At 38.7% G+C, this 15,860-nt stretch overlaps 2 protein-coding genes across 5 annotated transcripts; both read right to left on the bottom strand.

The window, feature by feature from the left end:
- On the bottom strand, nt 304-2,445 carry LOC109231059 (NDR1/HIN1-like protein 12). Of its 2 annotated transcripts, none has more exons than XM_019396598.1 (3): nt 2,185-2,445; nt 1,380-1,912; nt 304-677 (listed from the first exon to the last, which is right to left on the bottom strand). In XM_019396598.1, exons 2-3 carry the CDS (start codon nt 1,785-1,787, stop codon nt 405-407), a joined length of 681 nt encoding a protein of 226 aa, XP_019252143.1. In that variant the 5' UTR covers nt 1,788-1,912; nt 2,185-2,445; the 3' UTR covers nt 304-404. The 2 variants fall into 2 exon arrangements, with proteins under 2 accessions (XP_019252143.1, XP_019252144.1); XM_019396599.1 differs by lacking the exon at nt 2,185-2,445 and adding an exon at nt 2,001-2,109.
- LOC109231058 (two-component response regulator-like APRR3) lies at nt 3,712-8,796 on the bottom strand. Of its 3 annotated transcripts, none has more exons than XM_019396596.1 (9): nt 8,444-8,796; nt 7,481-7,536; nt 6,995-7,156; nt 6,772-6,902; nt 6,527-6,667; nt 6,058-6,157; nt 5,604-5,973; nt 4,719-5,382; nt 3,712-4,305 (listed from the first exon to the last, which is right to left on the bottom strand). In XM_019396596.1, the coding sequence occupies exons 3-9, from the start codon at nt 7,017-7,019 to the stop codon at nt 4,213-4,215; spliced, it is 1,524 nt and encodes a 507-aa protein (XP_019252141.1). In that variant the 5' UTR covers nt 7,020-7,156; nt 7,481-7,536; nt 8,444-8,796; the 3' UTR covers nt 3,712-4,212. The 3 variants fall into 3 exon arrangements, with proteins under 3 accessions (XP_019252141.1, XP_019252142.1, XP_019252140.1); XM_019396597.1 differs by lacking the exons at nt 7,481-7,536; nt 8,444-8,796 and adding exons at nt 7,246-7,293; nt 7,401-7,469; XM_019396595.1 differs by lacking the exon at nt 7,481-7,536.

The following is a 15,860-nucleotide window of genomic DNA, read 5'->3' as shown; positions in this document are numbered from 1 at the left end:
GTAGAAAACCGAAAAAATTTGTGAACTTAAAGACTTATTGTAATTTGAAGGGGAGTCTTGGAGCACGGTAAAATTGTCTCTGTGTGACTTATAAGTTACGGTTCGATTCGTGGAATTCGCCACTGATACTTACATCAAGGTAGACTACCTGCATCACACCCCCTTAGAATGCGTCCCTTCCCCAAACCTACGTGAAGACGGAATGCTTCATGCACCGGATTGTCCTTTTCCTTTTATAGACTTACTCTAATTTGTAAAAGGAAAAAAGGCAATATAACTAACATATGTTTACAAATTGAAGGCTGGAATGGAAAAAACACAATTATGATCATTCAGTTTCCTATAATTGGAAGTTCATAATCTTTAGGTACACTTTGTCATTTATTCACAAAGGAAAAGAAAATTTATAAATCAACTTCACACTCTGGTGAACCAAGCAAAGGTACTTGACCCACAAAACCCTTCTTGTACCCTACCAACATATCACACTTGACATAAACTCCATAGTGTCTGGTCCTTATAAATGCAGCTTTATATCTCAATTTCCCCATAAACACCAGTCTCAAAGCCACCATCCCATACGTTTCATCCACCACCAACCCATTTGCAACTTCCACCGATACCGGCACCAACGCGCCTCCGATCACCGGCGACAAAGGCACAGTGCTTTTTGTATCCTGAAATTAAGTATGTCAAATTTAGCCGATAAAAATATAACTCATCTATCCTGTGCAAGTTGACGAGTTAGATTGGACATATAATATGTAGAACTGACACTAATAACCACTCTAAAGGGATGCTATTTAGGAACTAGGTAACGCGTCCTGAATTTCAGCTTTCAGTTTAATTTGGGACACAAATATCCTGAATTATACTAAAATTAAAATGTTTAGTTTAAATTTTCCGTCAAAATAAGTAATAACTAATCTCCAAAAAGCAGCCCTAAGCAGCCCTAAGAATGATTGTTTGTGCACTTTCTCCGACACATATTCATTAGTGGGTCAACTTAGACATAGCCCAAGTTAACCATCTGAAAGCTTGGATCAATTTGTTCAGTCACGTTGCCCGAATTAGCCCATTAAAAAAACGTATCCAAATGTTATAAAAAAAAAAAAAAAAAAAAAAAAAAGGGGGGGGTGGGGGTGTTGATTAGATGAAGTTTTGATAGTATTAAAGGTTGTTAATTTGCTTGGTAATTAAAGTTCCTAAAAGGAAGAAAGAAAACAAAGTTGGTCGGTTTGAGTCATGACACATTAGTTAGCCCAAACTGTCGTGCTCATTTTGAGCCAAACAAATTCGGAACCTGACCTACTTATTAATTCGACCTGTTTTAACTCATAAAATTTAGCTCAACCTGTCCATTTGATACCCTTACTTACCTGAAATAAAGGTGGCAGCATCACTGGAGGTGTAATAGCTTGACCCTTGTAAGAAACTAGAGCTGAAAATTGGTCATAAAACAAGCAAACTCTCCGGTTTGGATTTCTTACCAACACTGTGAATTGCATAGTAGTGGACATATAAGGAAGGGATGTGATGTTTAATTGGTAAATTGCAGCATTTACTAGAGTGAAATTTGGCTTGTGGGGTCGATAAATTAGCCACCCTATGAGCAAAGTGAGACCAACTAATATGAGGAAAATTAGTAGAAAAGTGCACAAAGTTTTGGCAGGATTTTTAGATGATGATGATGAATACTTCCTTTGAGCATTAGAAGATGATAATGGAGATGGTCTTTGAGTATAGCCACCTTCATTTTGAATCTTTTGTTGATCTTGATCACTCATTCTTGGAACTTTTTGTAGCTAAATCTTGTACTAATTGGCTTAATTTGCTTTGCTTTTTGCTCCAAACCCAACCTTACAAGTAGCTATACTTTTCCTCTCGTACTGCTTCTTAAGTCGACGTTGACCTGTATATAATTAGATGTTAGCTCATAATATAAGCATGCTAACTAATGTAAGAGAAGAAAAGAAAGGTATCATAAAATTAAGTCTCACCTCAATATTTTACATAAGCAATTTCTTAAACTTAAATTTGCTCCAAATTCCAATTTGTAATTATTTTTCTTAGGTCGATGTTGACATGTATATAATCGAGATGTTAGAAGAAAAAAAATCCTTATTATATAAGCACTAGCTAAAAGAAGAGAAGAAAAAAAGGTATTATAAAATTAAGACTCACCTCAATATTTTTACATAAGCAATTATTTGAACGGAAAATGATATTTTAACTAAAACCAAGTAGCTTTAACAAAGGAGAGAGTTAGGTGCAGCTTTGAATTGTTAAGTGAGTGATGGTGGTGAGAGAACAATAAGAAAAAAGGTGGAAAAAAGAGAAGAATCTGTGGGTCAAGTGGAAGAAAAAGAAAGGAAAAGAGGAGAATTAGGTTCTCTCTTTGCTTAGTGATAAGAGAAGAGAAGTTAGCTAGTTGTTTCAGTGCAATTCTTTTGTTTTTTTTTTTTTAACTTTAGCTTACGACTATTGATTACAAAGATTCTTGGCTCTGCCGACTACGTGTAATTTCTGAGTGTTATATGATGACATCTGGAAAATGGAGCGGCTACTTCTGTCACCATTTCTTGTGTCCAGTCCATAAGAGTTGTTTTTCTTTTATTTTCTTTTGTTTCAATCTTTGAATGAGTTTAGGTAAGAATTGCTTTTGGAGTCGTTGTAGAAAAATTGATTTTGTGCAAGGCATAAGTAACGACACATGCAATGTGCAAATTCAGACTCGAATAAGATAGGGTTGTGCCTGTCAAGCCCTTTGGGTCTCATATTTTAGCCGAATTTACCACACTTTCGTATTAGCTAGCCATAGTATTTTGTTATGTTCTACCGTTGTTACACCGAATGACTTCTAGTACCCCTATTAGCCACGCGTATCAAGTCCACTTTTATCTCATCACATACGTTTCAACCCCAAAACCTTATACCACTGCATGCGTATCAATATCATAACGTATCACAAACCGCACCTTAAGTGTCACAACTTACCAGAAAACCAAGCAATAACGGTTATTTCACAGTAAAGAGCACATGACTCAACCATAATGTACACAAAAGTCTCAACAATAACAACCAGAATGAACAAACTAAAGGTTCCTCATGGGCTCTCGTTCTACAGCATGGTGGAAGGACCTCTAGGGGAGTGGCTCCATAGGGTTAAATCTATAGGGTTATGAAGTATTTTTTTAATTTTATTACAAGAAATGATTCTTTGCTCTGCAACATCTTGAATCTACCACCAAAGGATGTGGTGTCGCAAATGTGGCTCTCTTTCCTTAAGAAGTCTCGGATTCGAACCCTGGGTATGGAAAAATCCTTAGTAGGGAGCGCTTCTCCCAAAATGGGGCCCTACTTGGCGTGAATCCGGATATAATCGGGCTTCAACGCGGGTACCGGACACCGGATGGGAAACAAAACAAAAAAAAAAAAAAAAAATTCTTGAACCTAGTTTCCCTCGTCAACTTTTACCGTTCCGACTTTCTTTTCAAATTAGAAACTAGAACCCGTTCAGCTGGCTTATCTTGCTTCTTGAAGCCAGTTGTCCGTCGGAAAGCTTCAATTTGGAGTATAAGATATAAGGATTTAATTTAAAGAAATTAAGTGGCTGTTAAAAATTAAGTTCATGCAAACAATGATACATGGTTAAATTAATTAATACAAGAAAATAAATTTAAGGCACAACAAGCAAATTGCATTGTCAACTCTAGATTCAACAGTCACATCACATAATCGATGAAAAGAAAAGTTTGTACATAATATTTGAAACAATAAGGATTGTTTCGAGTTACAAGTCTAATAAGTATCATAAGAGCCATGAGTAGATCTCCTTCAGTATTTTCTTCTGCGACTATTTACATAATACACAAATGAATACTCAAGTTTCAAGCCCAATCTCTGGAATATCAAACAACAAAAACATTACCATACTTCCAACGTTTTAAACTTTCTCCCAAAGCAAGACAAATTCACCTACAATGTATATAAAGTTATAAACCAATCAAACTTGAAACATCCTGAGTTGCACTATCATCAATCCCCTACCCAAGCTTACAAGACATTCACAAAGTACAAACCTATATCTAGATGTTTATGCTACATTTGCCTAAAACCGTTAGTGAGAATAGTTTAACTTTCCGATTGACAGACTACCCGTGTTTCGTAAACTATCCGATTGACAGACTACCCGTGTTTCGTCTTTGTCCTTCAAGACTGAGCTTCATTTTGCAGCTGACGAACAAACTGTCCTTTCACTCGAGGTCGCTGCTCTGCAAGTCTTTTCCTGCTTTGATACCGAACCTGTGCCAAAACTAATATCACTATACTGAAAGACAGAAAGAACATGCTAACTAAATGTTGGCCACTTCTGAATAACATTGCGGTATGTCCACAATTTCATCATTCAAGTATATGGAAGGCCAAAAACCGACATTATCTGCTTTTTTAAGGAGAGAGAAAGGTGTTTTGCTTATTATAGTACCAAGAGGATGGTGCTTTACAACATGTAACAAGATACATTTATTATCTGTTAATCATATAATATGGAGCCTTAACTTTAGCTAATAACTTTCCATCTGTTTCTGACCCTCTTTAGGTAAAAAACTTAGCTGGCAAAAATTCCGCTAGTTAAACAGAATATAGACATTAGTTCCCGTAGATGCAATATATCTAATTAAGTTGAATAATGACACTAGCACAAAGGTTATAGATACCTTTTTCTCAAAGCATCTATCTTTCCGTTTTAACCGAAACTTCACGAGTGCCGCTTCCCTTTGACTGGTGCTATGACTCTCCCCTCTCGTCCTATCAAGTTGAAGGATGTCATTGTAGTTCACACTCTCAGAAACAGGATCTCTCCCCGGACTTGCAACTGCAGAGGAACTTTCTATAGCTTCATTTGAAGTACTTCCGCAACGAGAGCTACTGAGCTTATTTGTCACGCCACTTCCCATATCACTAGATCCACAAATTGCAGAATCATTTCTTTCTTTCTCAGCTACTAACTTCAGGTTACCCGCTTCTTCCACATTGTCCTCAGAGTGAACTGTCGTATCATCAAATGGCTGCTTGTCGTGCTCAAGATTTTGTACTTCGGAATATGAATAAGTCAAAGAACTTGTTGGAAGTGGAGATTGTGATTTAGGACTCTGTACTTGTTGATAACCTGATTCTACTGGAATGAAGCTTAGTTGGTTGTCCGATATTGCGGCTTTACAATTTCCTGGTTGGCGCATAACCAGAGCTGTTGCGTTGTGCTCACTCTCAGTCAATGAAGCGACGTGCTCCAAAGTAGAGGCACTAGAGCCTTCCTTGAATGGACCAGAATTGCTAGTCAATCCAGAGAAAAGATATTGTATTGTCTTCTTATTTTCATATCTGACATAAAAGAAAAACTTTAATGAATTCTCAGAAGTTGAATTTGATTTGCAGAACAGATAATTTGCAGAAGTTGAATTCCAAAACGGGCCCGTGAATATAATCTGTGACGAGTTAAATAAAGTAATAAATCCTACAATATTACTTCATATTTGAGGAATCCACTTAGCAAAGAGGAAAGTTCAACACTAGAATGTCAATGAACAGAAGGCAAAACTCACTTGGCAAAAGCAGATACTTTTGAATGACTTATCATGTTCTGCTCTCTGGACCCGTCATCGTTTGAGCAACTGGGATTAAATGTTCTCAAACAAAGTCCCAACCTGGAAGCGACATTCGATTTCTCTTTTCTTTCATCAGAATGGCCGTTATCAGCCAAGCAATTTTCAAATTTCCCTATTAAGTCAACTGCTTCAGTACAAGGTGCAGAAGAGAGTTCATACAACCGGCAATCAACTTCATCAACAGTACAAGTATTTTCACTATGACTCCTTGGTTCAGCACAAAGAGAGCCTTCCTCTGAACTAATAGCAACTGAGCTGTAAGGTCCAGTGCAAGAAGAAGTTCCTATTCCCGAGCTAGTCATGTTTGCTAGAGATGATTGTTTGTCAGTACAAAGCTTAGTCATATTTTTCTACAATTTGAGAAGAGACGAAACGGAGTAGCTTTCCATACCTAGTGGTTTACTTTTTGGCATGAATGATCTTTCGACCATTTCAACACATTCTTCATCGCACGTATTTGAAGCATCTCTACATCTAATATCTTTAATGCCCTGCATATTTGCAATACACGCACTTTCAGATTCAAATAAAGGCATGGTACAAGATGATCTATATGTAATGCATCATATCATACATTTTGGAAATGATATTCATTTTCAAACTTTTATGATGTAAAATAAACTATCCGCAGAAAATCTGATGGCAATTGACTGCTTGAAGTGCAACAAAAAATAAGCATTTTATCTCACTTAAACAATTTCTTTTGTTGGAAAAAAAATGAACTTTAACAAAATAAGCTTAAAGTTGGCGCAAGAATTACATATAGATCATCATGTAACGTCAAAATCAATTAAGTACAAGATGATGGTGCTCATATATCTCATTTAAATGAGGTCATGAACACAGAAGATATCACTTACTTGTGCATCGCTAGATTTGTCATATCCTCTTTGAATAGAAGCCAGATTGTCGCTAGAATAATTACTTGCTGCTTCGTTCTCAGACACAGCTACTTTCTGGTTTTCAACAACTTTATTTTGAGGACGGCTTCCAGCACTTTGCTGACCATTCAAAGTGAAACAAAATAACTTCTTGTTAGATTCAGTTGGTTAAATTTGATAACCATTTTAAATGTTTTCTTTTCTTTGTCGAGATTTAAACATACGTTTTTTCTTCTCCAAACATGCTGCCACAGGTTCCTCAGCTCATTTTTCCTAACAGGCTTCATAAGAAAGTCGGAAGCTCCTTTAACCATACATTTCAAGACCGTGCTAATGGAATCCTTGGACGACATCACTGCATAAATAAATAGGCGGATTAAGCACTCATAACTCCCTGTGAAAAATGAACATTAAAATAAGAGCTGAGATCAAGAAAACATCACATACTTATAACAGGTATGTTTTTGCACATATCATGCTCCACGATTAAAGTAAGCAGTGCATATCCTGATATTGACGGCAGCTCAACCTCAGTCAATACAAGGTCTATGTTATGTCGCCTTTCCTTCAGTATCTCCCATGCCTTCAAACCATCGGGAACAGCAGCAACTGTTTGGTGAAAACAAATTATTATTTCTTTAGTTACAAAAAACAAAGGCCAGAAGATCTGCAGATGCTATATATGTGTGGAAACATACAGTTAACGCGTGACTCTCAAGCAACCAATTACATATCACAGAAAGATCCTGTAGAAACAAATAAATTAAGGGGTGGATGTCGGGTTGGTAAAATGTGGTGGACTAATTCTTCAATTAGTTAAGAATAGAGTAAGAAGGCTACTGTGATACATTACATCCTTTCTGTTTTCTTTTAAGGGGAAGCATCAGCGAATGCAGAAGCATAGACGAGGAAGAATACATGGAGTTATAATACCACTAGAAATCTCGAGGTGCAGGATGAGCGTGATATTATATCCTCCATGCTATTACCTGGACAAAAGAGAGGACAAATAAAAGAAAGGATTGTATTCTCAGTACTGATAACTGAAAGGCACATACTGAAAATGGTTTTATTCAGACGACAAACTACAGAAGACACGGACAGGCTAAATGCCTAAACAAAATCCTAAGTATTCATTCCTGAAACAAGGAAATAAAGAAACCATTCTATTTCTTTCTGCTTAATATCAAAGACACAACATCATCACCCTCGTCTTTGCCTGGTTCATCCAGCGAAGAACATTTGGCAGAGGATCAGATACGCCCAAGTATTCATTCCTGAAACTAAATTTTTTTTTTCTTCAAATTTCTTTTTTCAATTTCACCCATAACTTAAAATAAACTTCCAGTTTGAAAATCAAAACTGAAAGTGACAATATCCTCCTCATTTAGTAAAATTTAACACCAATATTTTTCTACAAAGGTGGAAAATTTTCATTTTTCTTCAATACTTCAAACCATCTTCAAGAGATCTATTCAAAACTTGAGAAAATAGATCAAGTAAAAGAAGCATCACGACTTTAATCAACTAAAACCCAGCAACATCTCCTAGCCGATTTCATTCAAGATTTAAATTAAGCAATAATATTAAAAGACTTAAGTTATATACACTAACAGTAGTATATGAATTTTTTATACCAGTATAATTTAACCTATTAAGATATATTATTGTGAGTTATCAGTAGATACTATTAAATAGAGTTACATGCAATTACTTTTTAAGTGACACAAAGATATAAATACTTTTTACATCGTCAATCCATAGGGTAGCCTTGGGTATAGGCCTACCCAATATAAATATTAATTCCACGGTTCAAACTGTTGGCCTCATAAAACTTAAAATCAGTGTTAAAACTCCAAAAATAAAGAGAAAAATGAAAGAATAAAGATGGCGAACCTCTGTAACTACATTTACGAAGAAGAGCAGCAATAATTTGACGAGTAGCATCATCAGCTTCTACTAATAAAACTCTAAGCACCATTTTCTTCATACACTGACCATCTCCTCCTCCTCCTCCTCCTCCTCCTCCTTCACTCATCATCACTGCTTCACCCATTTTTCATAAACAGAAATATTTCACTTTAAAATTAGATTTCCAAAAATCCACAGATAATCTACTCCAAAAACAAACAGATCCTCTCAACTTTGTGTGTAAAGAATAAACGTACTACTAGAAACTGATAACCCCTTTTCTTTTCTTTTATTTAAGTTTTCTTGAAGAAAAATATCTATGACTTACCGCTAAAACTAGTGGACAATATTCTTATGTCCGATCAAAGAGATCTTATGGGGTTTTCTCTTTAGGGAAAATTTTAACTTGGATCCCTCAATTATGATTAAACGCTAATTTGGATCCCTATAATATCGGATTCAGCATATTTGATCTTCAATTACTTGAAAAGTACACTTTTGATCCTTCTACTCGTAAATCTTTACAAATATAGCGAATTACTTAATTATTAAATCACGTAATTTTTCGTGTTTCATGGTAAATTTGTACTGTCAAACCTCTCTGTAGCAACCACATCTGTTTTGATATTTTTTTGGGTTATTATGGTGAAGTGTTTTTATAGAGAATATATATTACTGAAACAAAATATGAATAATTAGTTCCAAAAAGAACTTGGCCTTCATGGTAAAGTGTTTTTATAAATGATGATTGTTATAGTGAGTTCTGACTATATTATTTTTTTAATATTTTGAGATAATTAGTTCTTAAAATAATTTAGAAATAACATATTTCCTATATAAAAGGACTAAAATGCATATTATAATTAACTCGAGATTAAATATCTTAATTAAATATCAAAAGGACAAATATTATATTTTATTAATAATTGAGGGATCAACAGAGAAATTATTCCTTTTTCATAGAATCAGCTACTATGATTTTTAGCCGTGGAATTGGTGTAAATCTAAAGGTGAGTAGTCATTGGTTTAGTGGTTGGCAAAATGAGTTGGCTTTATTTTAGTCCACAAATTTGATTTTGCACCGAATCCTTCTTTTAAAATCGTGGTTTTCAAGGCTCCTCAAGTTTTAAGGTGGGACCTACTAATTTTTAAGTTTTTGGGACCAAACTACTGGAGATATTTTGCTGGGCAATGGGCATTGCCACGTTGATGTGGGTACCACTACAAATTTCACTTGGCCAGAATTAACTAATAAGGGTCCGAAATATTTTAACTTTGTAATTTGACCTCTTTTTTAAAGTTGTTTTAACTTATGAACATGTAATTGAGAGTTAAATATCGTTTTAGTGGAGTATTAAGTACTCATTCATCCTAAAAATTTACTCTAATTCAATTAAGGATTAGTTGAACTTTAAAATGGTTATCAGTCTTTAAATGTGAAACAAAAAAAGAAGATGGAAAAAAGTCAGATATAGTTAAAAATGTAGGGTGCTCTTATTTGGAAAATCGTTAGGCATGAATATGTTAGATATTTTTGATTCAACAACAACAACAACAACCCAATGAAATCTCGCTAATGGGGTTTGGGAAAGGTAGCGTGTACGCAGACCTTATCCCTACCCCGAGGAGTAGAGAGACTGTTTCCGATAGACCCTCGGCTGAAAGAAGACGAAAAGAAGACGAAAATAGACAATATATCAGCACTATCAATAAACCTATATTATGGAGTCAAAGACCTAGAAGGCGATCTCCGCCATTACCAAATGGAGGGAAAAATACCACAGTACAACCCTTTACTTTCTTTTCTATATTGATTACATCTTTTATTCTTATAAACTCTGATATTTAATCTTTCTTTGTTTCCAAACATGTCTTTGGTCGAAAAAACTGCAACATTCATCCCAGAAACGACAATGATATCCAGCCAAGCCAAAAAAACTCCGAATCTCAGTAGCTGAAGATGGTCTGGGCCAACTCTGAACTGCCTCAATCTTCTTCAGATCTACCTTGATACCCTCACTGGAAACCACGTGCCCCAAGAACGCCACAAAATCAAGCCAGAACTCACATTTGGAGAATTTAACATAAAGCTTCTTCTCCCTCAACATCTGTAGTACAATCGTCAGATGATGTGCATGCTCCTCCTGGCTACGTGAGTATACCAGTATATCATCAATGAATACTATAATAAAAGAGTCAAGATATGGCTGGAATACACTGTTCATCGGATGCATAAATAATGTTGGGGCATTAGTCAGCCCAAAAGACATCATAAGAAACTCGTCGTGACCATAGCGGGTCCTGAATGTTGTCTTCAGGATATCAGAATCCCGAATCTTCAAGTGATGATACCCAGACCTCAAATCAATCTTAGAGAAACTCTAGCTCCCTAAAGCTGGTCAAATAAGTCATCAATGCGCGGCAGTGGGTGCTTGTTCTTAGGGGTAACTTTTTTCAACTGCCTATAATCGATGCACATCCGCATAGTACTATCCTTCTTCTTTACAAACAGAACTGGTACACCCCAAGGCAACACACTAGGCCTAATGAACCCCTTATCAAGAAGCTCCTGAAGCTGCTCTTTTAATTCCTTCAACTCTGCTGGTGCCATACGATATGGAGGAGTAGAAATGGGTTGAGTGCCTGGCACCAAGTCAATACCAAAATTAATATCTTTGTCGGGTGACATGTCCGGCAGGCCTGCAAGAAACACATCCGGAAAGTCTCACACTACCGAAACAGAATCAATGGTAGGAGTATCAGCACCAACATCCCTCACAAAGGCCAAATATGCCAAACATCCTTTCCCAACCATCCGTTGGGCCTTTAAATATAAAATCACTCTACTGGGAACATAGTCCAAAGAACCTCTCCCCTCAATCCTAGACAATCCGGGCATCGCCAACGTCACGATCTTAGCGTGACAATCCAGAATAGCATGACATGAGGACAACCAAACATGCCTAGAATCACGTCAAAATCAACCATGCTAAGCAGTAAAAGATCAACTCTCGTCTCTAATCCCCCAATAGTCACCACACACGACCGATATACACGGTCTAAAATAATAGAATCACCCACCGGCATAGATACTTAAACAAGTGTAACTAAGGAATCACGGAGCATATCCAAATAATGAGCAAAATACGATGATACATATGAATAAGTGGAACTAGTGTCAAATAATATGGAAGGATCCTTATGGCACACTAAAACAATAACTGCAATCACTGCGTCTAAAGCAACAGACTCTGGCCTGGCGGGAAAAGCATAATATCAAGCCTAACCACCACCTAATTAGCCTCCCCCTCTAGGTCAACCTCGAGCTGCCTGAGTCCCACCCCGAGCTGGCTGAACGGGTGGTGAATTAACTGGTGCGGAAGTTATAAACTCACTCATATGCTGAACTGGAGATCCCATAAGACGAGGACAATACCTCCTCACATGCCCCAACTCTCCGCACTCGAAGCAACCTCGATCCAACAATAGTGGAGGGGACTGAATCGGACCCCAAGAACCAGAATAACCACTAGAAGAACCTGATACAGATGAACCCTGAACTGATATAGCACGGGATGAACTCTGAGCTGGGAGGGTGCCGAAAGATGACTGAGCCGGACAAGCAATGTATGAACCATATCTAGTTGATGCACTACGATAAACCAGATGAGCCATCTGAGCGGGCCCATAAGGACGACCCCTGCTGTGGTGGGACTGTCCTCCAAATTAGGCATCGCTGAAACACCTGAACCCGAGGCCTCTTGGTCTCCCTCTCCTCACGCTCCTGACTGCGAACCAACTCTAGGCGTCTGGCAATATCAACTACCTCGTCAAACCTCGCACCCGTCGCAATCTCCCGAGTCATGATGAAACGTAGCCCATAGTTGAGGTCATCAATGAACCTCCTAATCCTCTCCCTCTCAGTGGGAACTAACCATACCGCATGATGAGCCAACTCTGAAAATTTCATCTCATACTAGGTCACTGACATATCCTCCTGGCATAACTATTCAAACTGCCTATGCAACTCCTCTCTGTGAGTCTGTGGGACAAACTTCTCTAACAAGAGAACTGAGAACTCATGGCACGTAAGGGGTGCAGCGCCAACTGGCCTGCTCAACTCATAGGCCTCCCACCATCTGTAGGCTTCCCCCGTCAGCTGAAAGGTAGTGAATGAAATTATATTGGTCCCAAAATACCTACTGTGCAAAGGATCCGCTGGCACCTGTATATAAAATCCTGAGCATCCTCTGACTCGACCCCATTATACTCTAGAGGCTTAAGCCTCCCAAACTGCTCTAGTCTGTTCTTCTCCTCATCACTCATAGGTAGGCCAACCTGGGCCCGAGCAACTGCAACCGGCTGGGCTGGTAATACCCCCGGCGTTTGGAGTCCCTGAGCTACCTGCTCTAGAGTATGGGCAGTGGGAGTCTGAGCATCTCCCCGAGCCTGAGAAGTTGCTAGTGCGGCCGGAACTGAAACCGCCTGAGCAAGGCTAGTGCATACAGTCAATATCTGGCCCAAAGCCTCCTAAAGGCCTGGAATCACAATGAGCATAGTTGGTGCCTGAGTTGGTCCCACCGGCTCGACCACATCTGGTACCTGCTCCTGAGCTGGAGCAACTGGTGGCTCCACAGGTGCTGCTCTAGCTGCAGTACGAGCTGCACCTCGACCTCTACCGCGACCCCAACCTCTCGCGGCCCTAGCTAGTGGTACTGGTGGTCATCCGCCTGCTCCGGTCGCACGTGTCCTCACCATCTATGAGAGAATAGAAGAATAGAAGTTCAGTTTCCAGAATCAACAAATTCGCACGACAAGAATACAAGAAAATGAAGTTTCCTAATGGTTCGATAGCCTCTCGAAGATAAGTACAGACGTCTCCGTACCGATCCGCAAGACTCTACTAAACCTGCTGATGACTCGTAAGACCTAGGTAACCTAGTGCTCTGATACCAACTTGTCACGACCCAAGATCCCAACTTGTCATGATGGCGCCTAAGTGCCTAACATATTACTAGGCAAGCCGACAATCACATAACAACTACGCATTTGAATGAAAAATATAATTTAATAAGTTCAATAGTGGAAAGTCTCATAAATAACTAATAAAAACAACTTCAACTCAACTACAACAATCCCAAAATCCTGGTGTCACTGAGTACATGAGCAACTAATGTCAATATAGTCTAAAACTATAGTTCAACTGTTTGAGAAAATGGAACAGTACTGAATAAAAATGAAAGGAAGGAGAGTCAAGGTCTACGGGCGTCATAGCAGCTACCTAGAAGTCTCCGAACCGGTACTAGCACCACCCTAGCAATCACCGCATCCTGATGTACCTCGATCTTCACACGAAATACAGAGTGTAGTATGAGTACAAACCGACCCAATGTACTCAATAAGTAACAGGACTTACCTTAGGCAGAAAGCAATGACGAGCTAAGAAAGATACAGTCCGAATCAAAATAATGAAAACACAGATATAACAAGATAACGACAGTAATATCTCAGAGGAACTCCCACATTCGGCTCTTCACAGTACAAAAATTTAGGCATGCTTTTAAGTTCAACAGTTTAAGCCTAACACTGATAAAATATGCCAAGTACAGCTAGCATGAGGAATGTTACATCTCTATGGCTACATGTAAATATGCGTGTCAAATGTAATGTATCACGATGGTGATCCCAGGTACTCACACTCTCAGAGTACTCAATCTGTCTATCTCAAACTCCCACTCATCATACACAATCACTCAACACTGTACGAGTGCCTGGCATCTATGCCCCTTACTAAAGCTCGTGTAGATAAATCACTATACCCGCGCTCGTTGATGATATGTCAGACTCCGGGGGGCGAATCCTATCCAATCGCTAATATAAAGCCTATAAGGCCTGCTGCAGCGTGCAGCCCGATCCACAATAATAAGTAAGCCAATAAGGCCTGATGTGGCGTGTAGCCCGATCAATAATAACACTCACTATCCGTCTCTCATGCCCAACTTAGTCATCAATCTCTCCAGTCTCACGGGCTCACAGGTCTTATATTACTCACCCCAAACAATGATAACATGATATAACAGTAAATGATAACAGAGACTGAGATATGATATGCATATGAATAAGCACGGCTGAGTACATAATTGCAGTTTGAGCAAATAACTCAACAATAAAGATAACCTCAATGGGTCCCAAAAAATAAGCACATAGCTTAAACATGATCTCCAACATGAATCACAGATCAATTACTCTAACACATAGGAATGACACGGATAAAATAAGACTAAATAACTACACAGTATCACAGAATCAACCGAGTCACAATTACCATGGTGCACGCCTACACGGTCGTCACCTAGCATGTGTGTTACCTCAACACCAACTATATAATACGTATTTATGGGATCCATACCCTCAGTACCAAGATTAGAAGTGTTACTTACCTCAAAGTGCGCAACTCAATGCTCCAACAAACCCTTTCCTCGTAAATCGGCTCCGAACAACTCGAATCCAGTGACAAATAACTTAATATAATCAATACAAACTATAGAAATCTATCCCATACGATAAAGCTAAGTTCTTTAACCAAATTCAAAATGTCAACCCAGGCCCACGCCTTGGAACTCGACAAAATTCACAAAATCCGAACACACATTCAATAACGAGTTCAACCATACCAAAATCATCCAATTCCGACCAAAAATCGACCCTCAAATCCCCAAATCATACTCTCGATGCCTAATCCAAAATCCCCCAAATTTCACCTTAAAAACACATAATCTAGGTAGGAAAATCAATGGGTATTCAATATTAATGGACAAAAGTAATCAAAGTTGCTTAACTCTTGATTTGTAGTGAGATCCCTCACAAATTTTTAAATCTGCCCAGGAACGCCTCCTTCGCGAACGCGGAAAATGCCTCTCATTCGCGAAGCACAAAAATTACCGGCTGGAAAATCCTCATACGCGAACGTGACATCAAAGTCGCGAATGCGATGACCACTGCCCTAATGCATACGCGAACGCGACCCCATTCTCGCGAACGCGAAGGCTAAATGCCTAGTGCGCAAGCCAGCCTAATCCTTCTACGCGAACGCGGAACTCCTCTCGCGATCGCGATGAACAAACCCACTAAAACTTCGCAAATGTGTGGCCTTCTTCATGAACGTGAAGAACAAAATCCTCCTGCCCCTGAACAACTTTATGTGAACGCGATCTCTTCATCGTGAACGCGATGAAGACTACACCAAACACCATATCAGAACTTCTATAAGGCCAAAACTCAATCCGAATCAATCGGAATCTCACACGAGGCCTCCGAGACCCATCCAAACATACCAACACATCATAAAATATCATATGAACTTAGTCGAAGCCTCAAATATGTCACGACCCGGAATTTCCAC

This window comes from Nicotiana attenuata, chromosome 8 (genome assembly GCF_001879085.1).
Source record: "Nicotiana attenuata strain UT chromosome 8, NIATTr2, whole genome shotgun sequence".
Classification (NCBI taxonomy): domain Eukaryota; kingdom Viridiplantae; phylum Streptophyta; class Magnoliopsida; order Solanales; family Solanaceae; genus Nicotiana; species Nicotiana attenuata.
Note: the sequence above shows the minus strand (reverse complement) of the source record. Positions and strands in the feature narration are given on the sequence as shown.